The 16,234-nt window shown below is 45.1% G+C and overlaps 1 protein-coding gene across 4 annotated transcripts in view; it reads right to left on the bottom strand.

Annotated features, from left to right (window-relative positions):
• The window catches only part of EXT2 (exostosin glycosyltransferase 2), a 109,658-nt gene that overhangs the window by 78,587 nt on the left and 14,837 nt on the right, over positions 1-16,234 (bottom strand). For all 4 annotated transcript variants that reach the window (XM_045015051.1, XM_045015053.1, XM_045015054.1 and 1 more), the window contains 3 exons: positions 15,825-16,020; positions 11,933-12,072; positions 10,993-11,086 (listed from right to left, as the gene is read on the bottom strand). In XM_045015051.1, the coding sequence (XP_044870986.1) occupies positions 10,993-11,086; positions 11,933-12,072; positions 15,825-16,020 (430 nt within the window). The remainder of the gene's footprint in view (positions 1-10,992; positions 11,087-11,932; positions 12,073-15,824; positions 16,021-16,234) is intronic.

Here is a 16,234-nt window from a genome sequence, read left to right on the forward strand (position 1 = left end):
ATAGCTGTCAGCAAACTGATAAGGGCTGAAATTACTCCACAAAGTCCTCTTTAAAGAGAAGAGTCAAAGAAGCACATTAAATAGGGGGAAGGGGCCAGAGACGCTAGCCACTCATGTTTTAACATGACACTAAAATAAGTCACTGATTTATGCATATGTTAGTGTCTTCAGTTCCGCGTGACCTGGAGAGCTTGAGGCATGGGGGATATGAGATAGAAAAACTACAATGGTATTGCTCAGACATTATTTGTTCTGGGAATCTCACCTCCCAATCCAACACTGAAAACTCACTCTAAAATGACTTGCAATGTCTTTTAAAATTGGGCTTGTGTCTTTTTTTGGGGGGGGGGGGGTTGTTTTGTTTTTTTAAACAGAGCATAAAAAAAGGCCTGAAAAGTTGTGGGGTTATGTTTGAGGTTTGACTGTTTTAAAAACACAATTCTCAAGTCTGGTCTTCTCTAGCTCTCCAAGTGGATCTCTTACAGAGTTTTGAAGGGGGTGTAGCATGTGTTCATATATTAGCTGAAGGGGTAAGGGTGTTGTACCTTTAACAAAGACATTCTGTTTCTAGTGTGCTCATTAGTCACTGAATTTAAATAAGTGTTAAAACACATTTAAAAAGTGTAACTTAAAAAAAATTCCTTTCCTCAGTTGCATCAACTTTTAGCTTCTTCACTCTTGTCATCATAAGATCATCATCATCAGAGTAGACAATGCTTTAATTTCTAATGTAAAAAAACAAAGCGGGGGGGAACCAAACCTCCCGACCCCCCCAGCACTCCCCTCTCCCCCACCTTGAAGGTTATCCTTAAATTCCAGTCCTAGATAGTAATGAATTTATCTGTGTTTACTGGATTTGAGGCAATGAGTTGGGATTTATGATATCAGTAGAACATAAATTTTCAAGACATACAATACTCTGCTAAACGAATCTGCAGACCAAAAATCAGAAAGACTCTGGAAGTCTGTTTACCCTACAAATTACAAAGTGAAAAACAGATTTGCCGTGGGGGAGGAGGTTTCATAAGGGATGGTTTTAGCAGTAGCCATGGAGGTGTTGTGTTTTCCTTTCCTTTTTCTTCATTCTGCTCCTCTCCATCCCCCTACTTCAATCTTTCTCCCTCACCTTCATCTCTCACCCTCCACTCCTCCTCTCTGCCATACTCCCACCACATCCACTCCTTGTCCTTCCCTCTCTTCCTCAGTATTCTGCCACAATGTTGTTGTTGACCTGTGGCGCAGGGGAAGTGAAAGTAGAACAATGGATGCTGTCCACAGTACAGTTCAGAAACTGCCTGTAGGCATTACCACCAATGTTACAGACTCCATATAGATCTCCAGGTGAGGGAAGGATGGCTCAAGGAGGATGCTCACTAGGGAGCTTCACAGATAGCAGGATGGTAACAACACAGAACAACAGACATGAGGGCAGTCCCAGAAGTGCATGTGTTTCACACCCACTTTGTCTCAATCTCACCAGCTCAGCAGGCTGGTGGCTTTTTTAGGTGGCCAGTCTGTTAGAGTGGAACGCTGATTATCCAATCTAATTGGGACTGGGGCCAGATCAGGTGACCAAAAATCTGGATAAATCAGAGAATGGGTTGCCGAGCTTAGGCTGGCAGGCCTAGCCGCCCTGGCTCGGGCTGACAGCAAGAGCTCCAGCCACTGCTGAGGCTCGGACTGACAGTGGGACCACTGACAGCCCCAGCCCGAGCTCCAGTGGCTCTCAATCCCGGGCAGCTGGTGATTCAGTAAATATGGAGAGCTGGATAATGGAGGCTTAGATAAAAGAGTGTCCTACTGTACTGATTTCTGTAAAAATAAGAAAGCTAAGCTTAGAAAACAGGGATGCTCCCCTGTGTGTGTGTGTAAAAAACAAAGCAGGGGGGAAACCAAACCTCCCGACATCCCCCCCCCCCAGCACTCCCCTCTCCCCCACCTTGAAGGTTATCCTTAAATTCCAGTCCTAGATAGTAATGAATTTATCTGTGTTTACTGGATTTGAGGCAATGAGTTGGGATTTATGATATATAGATATAGATATACACACACACACACTTAGGCCTGGTCTACACTGGGGGGGGGGGTCGAACTAAGGTACGTGACTTCAGCTACGCTATCTACCTTAGTTCGACTGACTTACCCGTCCAGACGCAGCGGGGTCGAACTCCGCAGCTCCAAGGTCGACTCCGCCACCGCCGTTTGCGGTGGTGGAGTTCCGGAGTTGACTGGAGCGCGTGGGGAGTTCGAACTATCGCGTCTTGATTAGACGCGATAGTTCGAACTCCGAGAAGTCGAACTCACCGCGTCGACCCGCGCGGTAAGTATGGACCTACCCTTAGAGAGAGAGAGAGAGAGAGAGACCCTGAACAGAGGGGAGAGTTCCTGTTTTCTGAGCTTACCTATCAGATATATGCAGTGAAGAGCTGCCAAAAATCTTAACAACTGGTTCCCTCCTCACCCCACAAGGGGGTCGTTGCCCGCCCGCGCCCCCCAGGACTCCTGCCCCATCCAACCTCCCGCATTCCTTGACGCTGCCCCCCAGGGACCCCTGCCCCATCCAACCACCCCTTCTCCCTGTCCCCTGACCGCCCCTGGAACTCCTGCCCCTGACTGCCTCCCACCGCCCCATCCAACCCCCCCTCCTTCCTGACTGCTCCCCCGGGACCCTTGCCCCCATTCAACCCCCCTGTTCCCCGCCCTCTGACTGCCCCAACCCCTATCCACCCCCCAACCCCCCCCAAACTCCCCTGCCCTCTATCCAACCCCCACCCCACCCCACTCCCAGGCAGCGCGGTAAGGGGGCAGGAGGTGGCTGACGGCGCTACAGCTGCACCGCTTGGCTGGAACCGAGCCACGCCACCGCTGTGCAGCACCTGGAGCACCGGGTTAAGCCAAGCTCGCGGCCCCCCTGCTTCCCGCAAATCAGCTGTTCGCGCAGTAAGCCTGGGAGGGCTGAGAAGCAAGCGGTGGCTTCGTGCTCAGGCCCAGGGAGGCGGAGGCGGAGCAGAGGTGAGCTGGGGCCGGAAGTGGGGCGAGGCGGGGAGCTAGAGCACCCACGGGTTTGGCACTTAAGGCGCCACTTTTGGATAATGTGCTCAGAGGGAGCACCCACTCCCCCCAGGCTATGCTCCTGGGTCACTTCAACTTACCGGTTGTTAAATTTAGAGTAGAACAACCGGTTCTAAACTGGTTTCTAAATTTAACAACCGGTTCCCGCAAACCGGTGCAAACAGGCTCCAGTTCACCACTGGTTATATGGCTGTAAATGTTTTCACAACAATGCAGAGTGGGGTGTGAACATGAAGAGTCAATTTTGGGGAGGGGCACAGGATGCAGAGTTTGGGTGGGCTGGGGGCTCTGATGGCAAAACATTTTGCTGGCCAGAACAAAAAAAGCAAAGGTTTCATAGCAAATCAGTGGCAGTGCAGGGAGATTGAATACAACTCAGGTTTCCTGATTTTTAGTCCTGCTCAAACCACTAAATACTGCTGCCTCTTTTTCCTGATTTATACCATATACTGTCCTGGTAAAGCAGCTATGCAATATGAAGTTGGATTGAAATCACAAAAGCCAAGTCACGTCAGCCCTGGAAAAACACCACAAGGGCTAAATGTGTCCGTATGTTATCCTCCTCATGCTAGCAATGATTTAATCCTCATAGCGACCAAACTATTTTCTCCCAGCCCAAACCTAAAAAAGAAAGTTTATTTACAAGCTCTTGTGTGCTGTAAATTTAAGACATTTCTATTTAATGGCTTTCTTGATTTCTCATCAGATGCTTGGCAAAGTAATTCGAGCAAGAAAATTTGAAAAATTAAACTCAAACAACTTCCTTCAACAGTCTTATTGTCCAAGAGATTTTTAATCTATATCAAATTGATGAAAAAAAATGTACTCTTGATATATGAACTCCACTGAGTTAATCACAGAAAGATGCTGTACAGAGAGCTGCTAACAAATGGAGAAGACAGGCAAATAGTATTTTAAATACTACGACTCAATTCCAGTGTTTTCCCATTAAGGGCAAAGATTTCTGCATCTGAGGAGCAAGTGCTTTATACTGGCACAGTACATACAGATAGTTTAGAATTTAGCACAACTGGAGTGCTCCTTCATCATGTGTGCATGCATCTAATAGTGTATGTTTTACACGATGGTGTGGTTTTATCAGCATGAGATCATGATAGCTGTCTTATTTATAAAAAAAGCCAATGTGTGTTATTCAGGTCACCCCCAAAGAGAGAGACAACACTACAGCAATATGTATTCTGTATGAGCCAGATATTTCACAGGAATATTTTTAAAATGTTAGTTTCTAAATGTTTTATGAAGTTGTTTTCTTTGTATTTCTCTACCTGTAATGTCTGGCACCTAAGTTACCAACTGTACAGAGCTCAGGAATACCATTAAAACATCCAAAAACTTTTTTTTAACAAAACCACAAAATGGCACATGTAGCGGTGTGCCTACCCCGCTTCTGCCCTGAAGGGCTTAAAACAGCCCTGGGAGAGGGCTGTGGCAGGGAAAGCAGCTACTAGGCTGACTGGGGAAGCAGCCGCAACTGGGCTACGCCCCAATCAGGCCTCAACTGGCCCTATATAAGAGGCTGGGAGCCAGAAGCTCAACAGTCTCTCTCTGCATTCAGAAAGGGAAGGGCCTGGCTGCAGGGAGGTTAACCAGGTATCTGGAGTGGTGCAGGGCTGGGGAGAAGGCCAAGGAAGCCGGGGAGCTCCAGCTAGGAAAGCCCCAGGCTGCAGGCCTGGTAAGGCCTATTAGATACTGGGTTGCAGGGGCAGCCCACGGGTAGCCAGAGGCAGCAGGTCCAAACCCCTTTGCCTGTGATGAGTGGCTTATACTGCAGTCTCCCCCAGTGAACTAGGGCTAGATGGAGACTGGGCGGTAGCCAAGACTGATGCAAAGTGGAGATGGGGGGGGTTCCCCAGGGAGCAGGAAACCCAGAACTGTGGGGGTACTGCCAGGGGGCAACACCCAGTTAGAGGGGCACTGGGGTCCTGGAAGGGACATGGGAGCCAGCAGTGATAGCGAATCACTGGCCGACAGAGGGCGCTCCAGAGGGCTGGTGAGCTAATTCCCTGGGACAACCAGCAGGAGGCGCCGCCGGGTGAGTCCTGCACCTTTACGGCACACTTCTAAGGTCCAATATCTCAGGCCCTTCCAGGCCTAGAAGCAAATGTGGTGGGAATGCATTGGGAAGCTAGTGTGTGGGGGGGGGAATGGCGTGTGTACGTACACATAAAAATGACATTACTGTCAGAACTGTGTTTTGCTCATTCTGAGCCTGGGGTAGGTGTAATTTTTTTTTTTTTTAAGTCAACACAAGGGGTGAAGGAGGACATTTTGTGGGATTGCCTTCACTTTAAAACAATCAACATATTTGAAATGTTAAAATTAGCTATGGAGGAAATAGATTAGTGGACAGAGCAGAGGAGCCATTCAAAGGTGAATGATAAATTCATTTTATCACGATATCACCTCCATATGTGGAATTTTATGAAAGTTGTGGGTGATGGAGGAAAGGAGTTAAAAAGAACCCTAGCTCTTATCTGCTGGTATGAAAATATGTAGATTCAAGAGCACAATATTCAATCATTTCCATAGCAACTTTAATCCAATGATTTCAAACTACTTTTAAGCACTAATAAGCCTCAACACATTGTTATACCCATTTTAATACTGGACAAGTTCCATTCTTTGTGCCTCAGTTTAAACACAGTCAAAGTGGTTTAGGGTGTAAGAGGCAGAATTGGAATAGAGGATAGTCATGATTCCACTCCACTGTTTCCGCTACTAAACACTCCAATTTTAACCAGGAATCTGGCCACAGGTTTCACAAGTGATAAATGACACTTAAGGCTAGCTACAGTCAGTCTCTTTCAGGTCAGAGCCACATCCTCACAGACATGAGCATCACAAGATAGTGAAGAAAGTGTGGTTATTCTTCAGAAGTAGGGTGACCAGACAGCAAATGTGAAAAATCGGGACGGGGGTGGAGGGTAATAGGAGCCTATATAAGAGACTCAAAATTCGGGACTATCCATATAAAATCGGGACATCTGGTCACCCTATTCAGAAGTGATGCAATGAATAGTAGGAGAAGAAAACAGGGCATACATTGTTAAATACTGTTGAGCAAAGTAACTTACCTAAAACGATGACAAATAATCCTCTGAAACAGTGCAAAGACAGAATGTAGGGAAATAATGCCCCCGAACAAGCAGAGTACAGATTAGAAAAGCATTCTGTAACCATTACATAAGAGACAGCAGCTAAGCAGATAGATACTAGCAAACACTGCCACACATCACAGTGGAAAGCAATGGGGAAAGAGGTGTAATTCACAGCTGGAAAAAGTATAAACAAGCTCCTCAATTTATCTACAGATGGGCATCTACAAATACTTATTAGTCAGGGTCCAGCTCAGGCAAAGTGCTTGTAGACTGGCCAACTCACCCCTGTGGCACCTCCTGCTGGTGTCTTCTGGGAATTAGCTCGATTCAGCTCTGGAGCGCCCTCTGCAGGCTGCTGATCCACCTGTCCTCTGGCCCCAGTGCCCCTCCCTCGACCCAGTGCCCTTTTACATGGGGTGCTGCCCCCTAGCAGTAACCCCTTTCTCTCAGGGTCTCCCCTCCCTGGGGAATCCCCACCCTCTATCCCCACCTTGCCTCAGTATATGGCTACTGCCAGTCATTGTCTAGCCCCACGCCCTGGGGCAGACTGCAGTATCAGCCTACTCATCACTGGCAAGGAGGGTTTGGACCTGCTGCCTTGGCCTACCCCTGGGCTGCCCTCTGCAACCCCCAGTACCTATTAGTCCAATGCTAGGCTGCAGCCTGAGGCTTTCCAGGCTGGAGCTCCCCAGCTCCTCTGCCTTTCCCCAGCCCTGCTCCACTCAGGTACCTTGTGTCCAGGTCCCTGCAGCCAGGCCCATCTCCCTCTATAGCTAGAGAGAGACTGTCTTGGCTTCTGGCTCACAGCCTCTTATAGGGGCCAGCTGGGCCTGATTGGAGCATGGCCACAGCTGAGCCTACTTTTCCCAATCAGCCCAGGCTTCTTGCCCCAGCCTAAAGGCTGCTTTCTCCAGCCACAGCCCATTCCCAGGGCTGTTTTTAACCCCTTCAGGGCAGGAGCAGAGGTCCACCCTGCTACAGTGCTACTAAAGCAGCAGGGCTGAGATGTTACCCACAAGTTGACTGTGCCTTTGAATCTCTTAGCACCTGACACCTCAAAGACTCAATCACACTCTGAAACTCTCCTTTCCCTCACCAGCCCCTGAAATCTTGAATTGTGATTAATCTTCATTTATTAATTAATGCATGCACAGTGCCATACAAATGCTAAATATAATTTAAGGAGTCAAACAGCAAAGAGTAGAAGATGAGAGTTTGAAGGTGTTGACACCTGGATGTTGCAGGAGGACCTTCCAACTAGACAAGAAGTTCCAGGATTTTTTTTTTCCAGAATAATTCCCATCAGAAGAAGGTAAGTATATTTTTAACCTCTATGTCAAGGGCCAACTAAATATATTGCCCCATTGTGAAACAGAGAACAGCTGAATGCAGACAGCTGTGAGACATGATGATTTACTTTGTGAATCAATCCTTTATTTTGCTATTCAGTGTCATATCAGATGTTAGATATAATTTTCTGAATATCTGTCCTGGAAATATCACAAGACCAGGTATCACAGAGAGGACTTCACAGATGCTTAGCACTGGGAATCCAGCAATAAATAAGGCTGATAAAGTGTTAAATGAATGGATAATCTGTGCATGTGTCCTCAGCCTGCAGCAGACAGAGCCGGCCTCAGAAGACAAGAGGAAGGTGGGCAGAGAGCCTGTTGACAGACCTTGCTGCAGTTTTATTCCAGAATTTTCACCAGCTAATATGCACAAGAATATTCACCACATGTGAAAAAGAATCAAAGTGTATGAGTAGTTTGGTGTGAATGAGCAATAAGAGAAGCTCCAAAATGGTCAGTGATACTCTGGAATTTACAACAATGGCTAGTGCAGACCATTTATATGCCAGAAAACTCCACATCAAATGCCACTGATCCTCTCCAACCAAACACTAACTTGACTTGGTGAGGAAGGAGAAAATTGCTCCAGGCCAATGGGACCTGCTGGAAGCGGCGTCCAGTAAGTCCTTTGGCCCGTGCCGCTTCCAGCAGCTCCCATTGGCCCGGAGCAGCAAGCTGCAGCCAAAGGGAGCCACAATTGGCTGGACCTGCGGACACGGAAGCTAAACAAACCAGCCTGGCCCGCCAGGGCTTTCCCTACACAAGCGGCGACCCCAGTTTGAGAGAAACTGCCTTAGAATGATTGAGCTGCCAATGTAAAATACTGCATATTCACCACAACCCTTATGCATTTTAGTACCCAGAACTTGTGTAGGGAAAGGAGAAAATTGGAGATAGCATACAAGTGGCGACCCCAGTTTGAGAAACATTGTTCTTAGGAGCTTTTTAAAAAATATATTTTAATTCAACGCACCTGGCAAAGACTTCATACGTATGTAGGGGCATGTGTATATATTCACAATTCTAATAGGTGCTGTTTTTAGCACCTATTAGAGTTGTGAATATGTGCACATCTCTGGCAGTTGACCTAAAGATAACACAGCCATAGTAGTTAACTGGAGTGGAGTGAATAAAGGGAATGGAAACCTCTGCTGGCTGCTGTGATACTTGCAAAGGCTTCTGGTCTGCATACAAGGAAAGTTAAACTAGTCATAGAAATTAGACATGAAGGAAATGGAAGATTAAATTATCTAGTCTATTCTTTGCACCAGCACACGCAGAATGGATCCATATAGTTAGGGCCCTATCAAATTCACGTCCATTCTGGTCAATTTCATGGCCATAGGATTTGAAAATTAGTCAATTTCACATTTTCAGATGTTTATATCTGAAATTTCAGTGTTGTAATTGTGGGGGTCCTGACCCAAAAGAGGGTTGGGGGAGGGGGGCGTCACAAAGCTGTTGTAGAGGGGGTTGCAGGATTGTCACCCTCACTTCTGTGTGCCCAACTGTGGAGCTTCCTGCAGCAGGCGGAGGTACCAGGAGATGCGTCTCATCTCCCCCCGAGAGCAACTGTGTAGGGGAAGAGGAAGTCCTGTGTCTCCCCAGCCCGGGGACTAGCAGCTGGAGCCTGGGGAAACAGTAGGGGCCCCCCAGCGTGAGTGCCCGCAGCCCTGCCCCTCCTTCTCCCTCTCCCCTCCAATAGCTAGATTTCACGGGGGAGGGCTTATTTCATGGTCCATGACACATTTTTCACGGCCGTGAATTTAGTAAGGCACTACATATAGTATAGCTTCCAGCACTGTGTAATTACGAGTGAGTTGAACAATGGGACTTTTATTACTTGGAAAAACTATTCCACATATTACAAATCTCACCATAAGGAATATTTTCTGATATTTATCTTAAATTTCCTATTTCTGAATTTCATCTCTGTACTCCTACTTATACCTCTTGGACCACTTAAACCTTTTCTCCCTCTCCTTGATATTTACAAGTATCATCAGGGAGGAAGGATGGCCTCATGGCTAAGGTTATAACTTGGGACTCCAGAGGCCTGTGTATAATTCCTTCTCTGCCACTGAAATCGTATATGACTTTAAACAAGTCCCTTAGTTCTCCATCTGTAAAAGAGGGATAATAGTACTTCTCTACCCACAGTGGTGGTGTAAGACTACATCAGTAACTGTGAGGCACTCAATGACAAGAGTGACAGAAATACTTTAAATAAAAGTATCTGTGAAATGTAAATATCCTTCTTTCCCTATGCCTCCAAGATGCTCAGCCACTTTACCACAATCTGCCTACAGCCAATAATTGTACTGATCTGCTCAGCTGAGCCACTGACACACACACCTGCATGAGAATACTCAGGTCAGAGCAAGTATCTGGTATTATGGACACTAACAATCTGTAGCAAACAGGCAGTATCATCTATCAGACTGAACTGGGAACTGAGTCAATACTCCTTGATTATATTCCTGGCTCCACTCAACTCATTCCATGACCTTATATAAGTCTCAACCTCTCTCTGACTCTGTTTTCCCCTTGTAAAACAGGTATAACAACATCTATCTTACAGGGATGAGCTTGTGTAATTAACGTACATAAAGCATTTTGTATTTAACTACCACCTTTCAGCCAAAGATTTCAAAGTATATTTATAGATCTGGACATAAGTAGGGTCAGCAGAATTCATTAATCTCTCACTTCAATTAATTTAGCTATGGTTGAGCAGGAAGCTACAAATTTGCACTGTGGTTTTATCAGAAATTTGTCTTAACTTGCAAGAGCAGGGAAATAAAATTGAACTCTGCAGGAATTTGATCATCATTGTGTGTTGAGAAAACAGGGAGGAGAGAGTAAAATGAAATTACTTACAGTGGAATGTGGCCAGCTACTGGGCTCTTGTGGAAAGTACCATGGGATCTTTAATGAACAGGTGGTCTGGACCTCAGTTTTACTTTTCACAGTATTTACGCAGTCCATGCTCGGGAGACCCTGACCATTGTGGGCACTGAAGATCCCATAACATCTTTCACAAGAGCATGGATGTTAACATAACATGCCAGAGAAATTCCAGTGTGGGTAACTGAATTCTGCGTACTCAAGCGTTCTTCTACAATTGCAATCATATGCAGTGTTCTTAAATTCCTGACCTAAACTACACTATAGTACTGTTAAACAGCTGCTCTTCAGCAGATTTTAGTTGTGCCAGAAATGGATAAAATTATCTTTGCATATTCAGTATTTAAGTATTCTGAGCATTATATAAATGTCAGTTATTGTATTTTTAGTGCAAAAAATCAGCGAGCTGAATGAACTGAACTTTAATAAAATGAGAAAATGCAGAATGCTTGTACTCCCAACCACACTTCAGACACATACACAAACAGTGGACACACATGAACTCATGTATAGACTTAAACGCTATATTCAGGCTACTTTACCTGTCTCTGCATCTCCTCAATCTGCCGCTGAGGAATGCTTTGCAGAATGCTGTACATTTCAGGCATCTTTTCTTCAGGTATCACAACAGAGGCTCTAAATGCAAAACAGTGAGGGGAAAAAAGTATAAAAATGCCACATGAGAACATACCAATAGTCCATCTAAACTGGTATCATAACGTGCTATGCTCTAGAGGTTTCAGAGGAAGGCATAAGCCCCTGTAATGCAATTAATTATTCAATACTAGACCATTGGGGAATTTCTCCATGACCCCAGCTACTCAACCTAAGGGAAATGCCCATAAACTCTGTGGGGTACATTTGCAGAAGAGCAGCTGCAAGTGGCTACACAGAGGAGTGTGGTCTAATGAATTAAGTATGGACTGGGAGCCAAGAATTCCTGTGTTCTAATTCCAGCTCTGTCAGTGACTTGGTGTAATTGTGAATAAATCATATAGGGAAAAAGTGTTAAGTACATACGCTTGTATGCACACAAAATGGGCATTTTGCGTGCATACAAAATCTCTGCCGTGACTCAGTCACTCACACCTGTATAATGGGGATACTTCTTTCCTTCACAGGGGTTTGGGAGGTGTAAACTACTAGAAGTAAATTTAAACAGCTTGAGTGCAAATACAAGTGTGAAAAGGCCAATAATTTTTGTTCTATAGATGAATATCCTGAGGTGCAAGAGACAGGAAATCCAATACCAAGAACTGGACAGTCTGTGCTGCTCACCGTCCTCCTTTGTCCCCTCTCATTTTCCTGCTCCATTACTTCCTATGCTTGGATGCATCCATAGTGTGGACTTCAACTGCCCTGTTGTCAGCATTCTCAATGCAGCCCCCTGCATATTCTGTTCCTTCACTTCTAGGTTGTGAGGTTTCAAGTGGCATGCATAACTTACACAGGTATGGAGGGTGAAAACCAGTAAGTACGAACCTCTTCCAGTCCAGAACTTCAGAGAAAGGCAAAACATAGGAGTCAGCAATAACAATAGGGACACAGCCGCCCTGAAGTACATCACTTAGCACAGCTTGTCCCAGGCGAGCACCACGCAGAACGATGCAGAATGTGGCTTCCTGTCAGTGAATAGCAACCACAAACAAAGATGAAAAAAGGAACAAACATTACATCCCTATAATTTATATATTAATTCCCCTCTGAACACAGACGTTAAAGGAAAACATCACTCAAGTTTGCTCTCTGCCATCATCATGTTCTGAGTTATCATCAGACCCAAAATAATGTGCAACTTTATTCTGCACTGGCCACTGGGTGTAAAGTAAAAAATGAGGACAGGATGAACTAACAGGGCTTTTCCATCTTGTGTTTTAGTGATCCCATGTCAGACGTTTAATCCCTCAGGAAAGACAAAAGAATGCCAAACCCTTTACAAATCTAACATCTTAATGGCTGACTATGATCATGATTAAGGCTATGATTATGTCATGGAGGTCGCAGAAATTACGGAATCCATGACTTTCAGAGACCTCCGTGATATTGGGGCACTGCAGCAGCCCAGCCACCACCAGCAGCAGGGGACCCTCCCGCAGCAGCCCAGCTGCCATGGGCAGCGGTTCCCCCTCCCCCCCACCAGGCCTTCAAGGCAGTGGGGGATCCCCCCACAGCTCCCAGCCACTGGGTAGGGACGGGGAGCCACAACTCCCAGCCACTGCATGCAGCAGGGCAGGTTGCTGAACCCTCCTCCCTCCCCATTTTGTCAGGGATGTTTTTAGTAAAAGTCAGGGACAGGTCACAGCTTCAGTGAACTTTTGTTTATTCCCCGTGACCTGTCCCTGACTTTTACTAAAAATATCCATGAAAAAATTGAAGACTTAATCATGATTATTCTACAACATATAAATGCTCTGGAATGTCAGTGGAAACACTCTGAGAAACAATTTTCCCTGTGTTGATATATGCATTAGAAAAAAAAAAGTACTATATAACGCAGTTCAAAAATAACTGATGTTTGTTAAACGTTAGGGAACTGGTCCAGGGACTGTAGTGGGTCAAAGATTTTTCACCTCTAGGTCATTGGTTCAAAGCTAGCTCAGGATGTTAGTAAGTTACTATGTGATGTCTGTTCTATGGCCTATGTACAGAGTTTTCTGCTTACTATCCAGTTTCCAGAAGACAGTATCCACAGAAAACACCATTCCTATTGGCATTAATTGACAACTTGGTTGGCAACAAAAGCAGATAAATTGAGAACCAAGTAGGACATGAAGGCTGAAATATTCTTTCACTTTATAGGTGGCCTTTGCAGGGCAGGGATGAGGTACACTGGCTAGGCAGCATTGGTGAAGCTTCCGCTGCTGCTGATGTATTAGTACTGCACTAACGGGACTTTGTTCCCTAGGGCTGTCAGCCTGGAACCTTTCTCCAGCACCAAAAAAAGTCACTCAAAATTGTTTATAGATTTATTAATTAAGAAATGATCTAGTGAATCTATTATCCAAGGGCCCAAGAAAAGAGAAGGAACACAGTATATGAGGAGGCATATAGACTTTAAGGTCAGAAGAAACCATTATGATCGTCTAGTCTGGCCTCTTGCACATCACAGACACAGAACCTCACTCATCCACTCCTGTAATAGGCTCATAACCTCGGGCTGAGCTACTGAAGTCCTCAAATCTTGACTAAAGCCTTCAAGTTCCGAGAATCCACCACTTACTCTAATTCAAACCAGCAAGTGACCTGTGCCCCACATTGCAGAGGAAGGCAAAAAACCCAGGGTCTCTGTCAATCTGACCTAGGGGAAAATTCTTTTCCAACACCAAATATGCCTACTAGTTAGACCATAAGCATGTGGGCAAGACCCACCCACCAGACACACAGGAAAGAATTCTTTGTATTAATTCAGAGCTTTTTCCATCTAGTGTCACATCTCTCCCATTGGAGATATTTGCTAACAGTTGTCGTGGATGGGCCATGAGCCACTGTAAGCAGCTTCATCATACCATCCCCTCCATAAACTTATCAAGCGCAGTCTTGAAGCACGTGTTTTTTGCTCCCACAACTCACCTTGGAAGGCTGGTCCAGAACTTCACTCTTCTGATGATTAGAAACCTTTGTCTAATTTCGAGCCTGAACTTGTTGGTTGCCAGCTTATATCCATTTGTTCTTGTGTCAACATTGACCCTTAACTTCAGTAACTCCTCTCCCTCCCTGGTGTTCATCCCACTCTTGTATTTATAGAGTACAATCAGATCTCCCTTTTGCCTCCATTTTGTTAGGCTGAACGAACCGAGCTCCTTAAGACTCCTCTTGTAAGGTAGGTTCTCCATTCCTCTGTGATCCTAGTAGCCCTTCTCTGCACCTGCTCCAGTTTGAAGTCATCTTTCTTGAACATGGCTGACCAGAAATGCACACAGTATTCCAGATGAGGTGTCACCAGTGCATTGTACGATGGTACAATATTCATAGGAGACTATCTATTCAGAGCAGCCAGTTTGCTTTCTGAAGGGGGCAGTTAAATATGATAACTAGGAATTAAAAGTCTTGGCTGTCCCCTCATTTGCTTCCCAACAAAGCTGTGAAACCTACGTTCATATCAGAACACTGATGAGCAATTCTAAAAGCTCAGCCAAGAGAAGATTGCAAAACAGGATGCATTAGCAACCCAGGAGTCCAGGAGTCTGTTTAATAAAAGCAACAGTAAAGAGAGCGCAGGAAAGGATGTGCTGGGATCAAATCTCAGACTGCTTTGGGGAGGATGGAGGAAAAAGGAGCAAAACGCATTTTAAACACCTACTCGATAGATCACAGGGCAGCAGGTGGAAGACTCTGGGTAGGTCTGGGGGAATAAGAAAGGAGCCCCAGATGTGGAGACACATGCTCATCTGCCCAGATAACCATTTTTCCTGTCTAGACAAAAGTTACTATAAATATATCTCCTTGTATCATTGCTGTTATCAGCCAGACATTCCAAAGGGAGATGCAGGGCTCTGCAAGGGAAAGTATTTTAACAATCTCTGCATGTGCCAGCTCTCGAGTTAAAAATTATATACATCTATCCCCTCGCCTGCTATCCTTGAACGATACAGTCTTCATTAAAGAAGCAAAGTGAAGAGAAGTCATTATTTTTCTGGATGAAGGTTTACAACTCAGAACAACCCTTCCCTTCCTCTCACCCTCCTCCACTTGGAATTTTAAACATCTTTCCTACAAAATGTAACAGAAATGGAGGAAAAACAACAAATGCACTGCAGAAAAACAAATTTATCATAATTTGTTTAAGTTCAATGATGGATTACATGCTGGTGGCCAGAGATGGAGTGCAGAGGAATATTCCCCAACTGGCCAAAGGTATAGCTGGCTTCACCACACTGCATGCTAAAGTACTTCTACTCTGTACTGGGGGCTTGCCAGAAGACACAGGAGTCTGAGAAAGCTTATCTGGTTTTATCTTCATTGACACATCAAAAGCCCTCTGGAAGTTGGGCCAAGGCCATCAAACACATTTCACCTAGATGTTTCCATAGCTGCATGCTGTTAAATCTTCTATTTCAGTTTGTCATGGGTACACAGGGCACTGTGTGGAATTGTTTTTCAAACACTAAACTGCATACCCCTTTAATCCCTGTATATCCCTTCAAGTTCATAACACACTTTTGGTCCTTCGAGTTCAATGAGGATAACTGTAAATTAGAATATAATTTACGTTTAGGATACACCACTCTGTTTAATGTAATAGACTTTTCATTTTCAAATTCTTCCAGCAATTTAACTGAAAATTAAGGAAGCATGCTATCTAAACTAAACAAAAACTCTTTGCTAAGCTAAGCATCATTGGGTGTATGGGGCTATGCAGGTTTAACAGCCTTACCTGAAGCACCTGAGGGTAATCAAAGACCTGGTTCTTGTGGCAACGTTTACGAACAGAAGGAACTCCCTCTGACAGATTTGTGCACTTGTCCAGGATCAGCACAGACCCTCCGTTCTCAGCCTGAAGAGCCTCCAAGTCAGAACGGTATTCCGGGTGAAGAGCCATTTGGGATGACAGGATGAAGTACCTACGAGGACTGAAAAGTGGAACCAAAGTGACCTGACATTTCCAGGAGTTTGCTCTCTAAAGATTCTGGAACTCATTTCTTTCTATCTTGGCCCAGAGGAGTCCAGGTTTACTTAAGTGCTGGACACACCTCAAAACTCACCTTTTTTTCCTCCAACATTTGGGGACAGAACAGGATGAGAGTTGGAAGGAGTTATTAACTAACTGATATAGCATAATTAAGA

This window comes from Mauremys mutica, chromosome 4 (genome assembly GCF_020497125.1).
Source record: "Mauremys mutica isolate MM-2020 ecotype Southern chromosome 4, ASM2049712v1, whole genome shotgun sequence".
NCBI classification, from domain to species: domain Eukaryota; kingdom Metazoa; phylum Chordata; order Testudines; family Geoemydidae; genus Mauremys; species Mauremys mutica.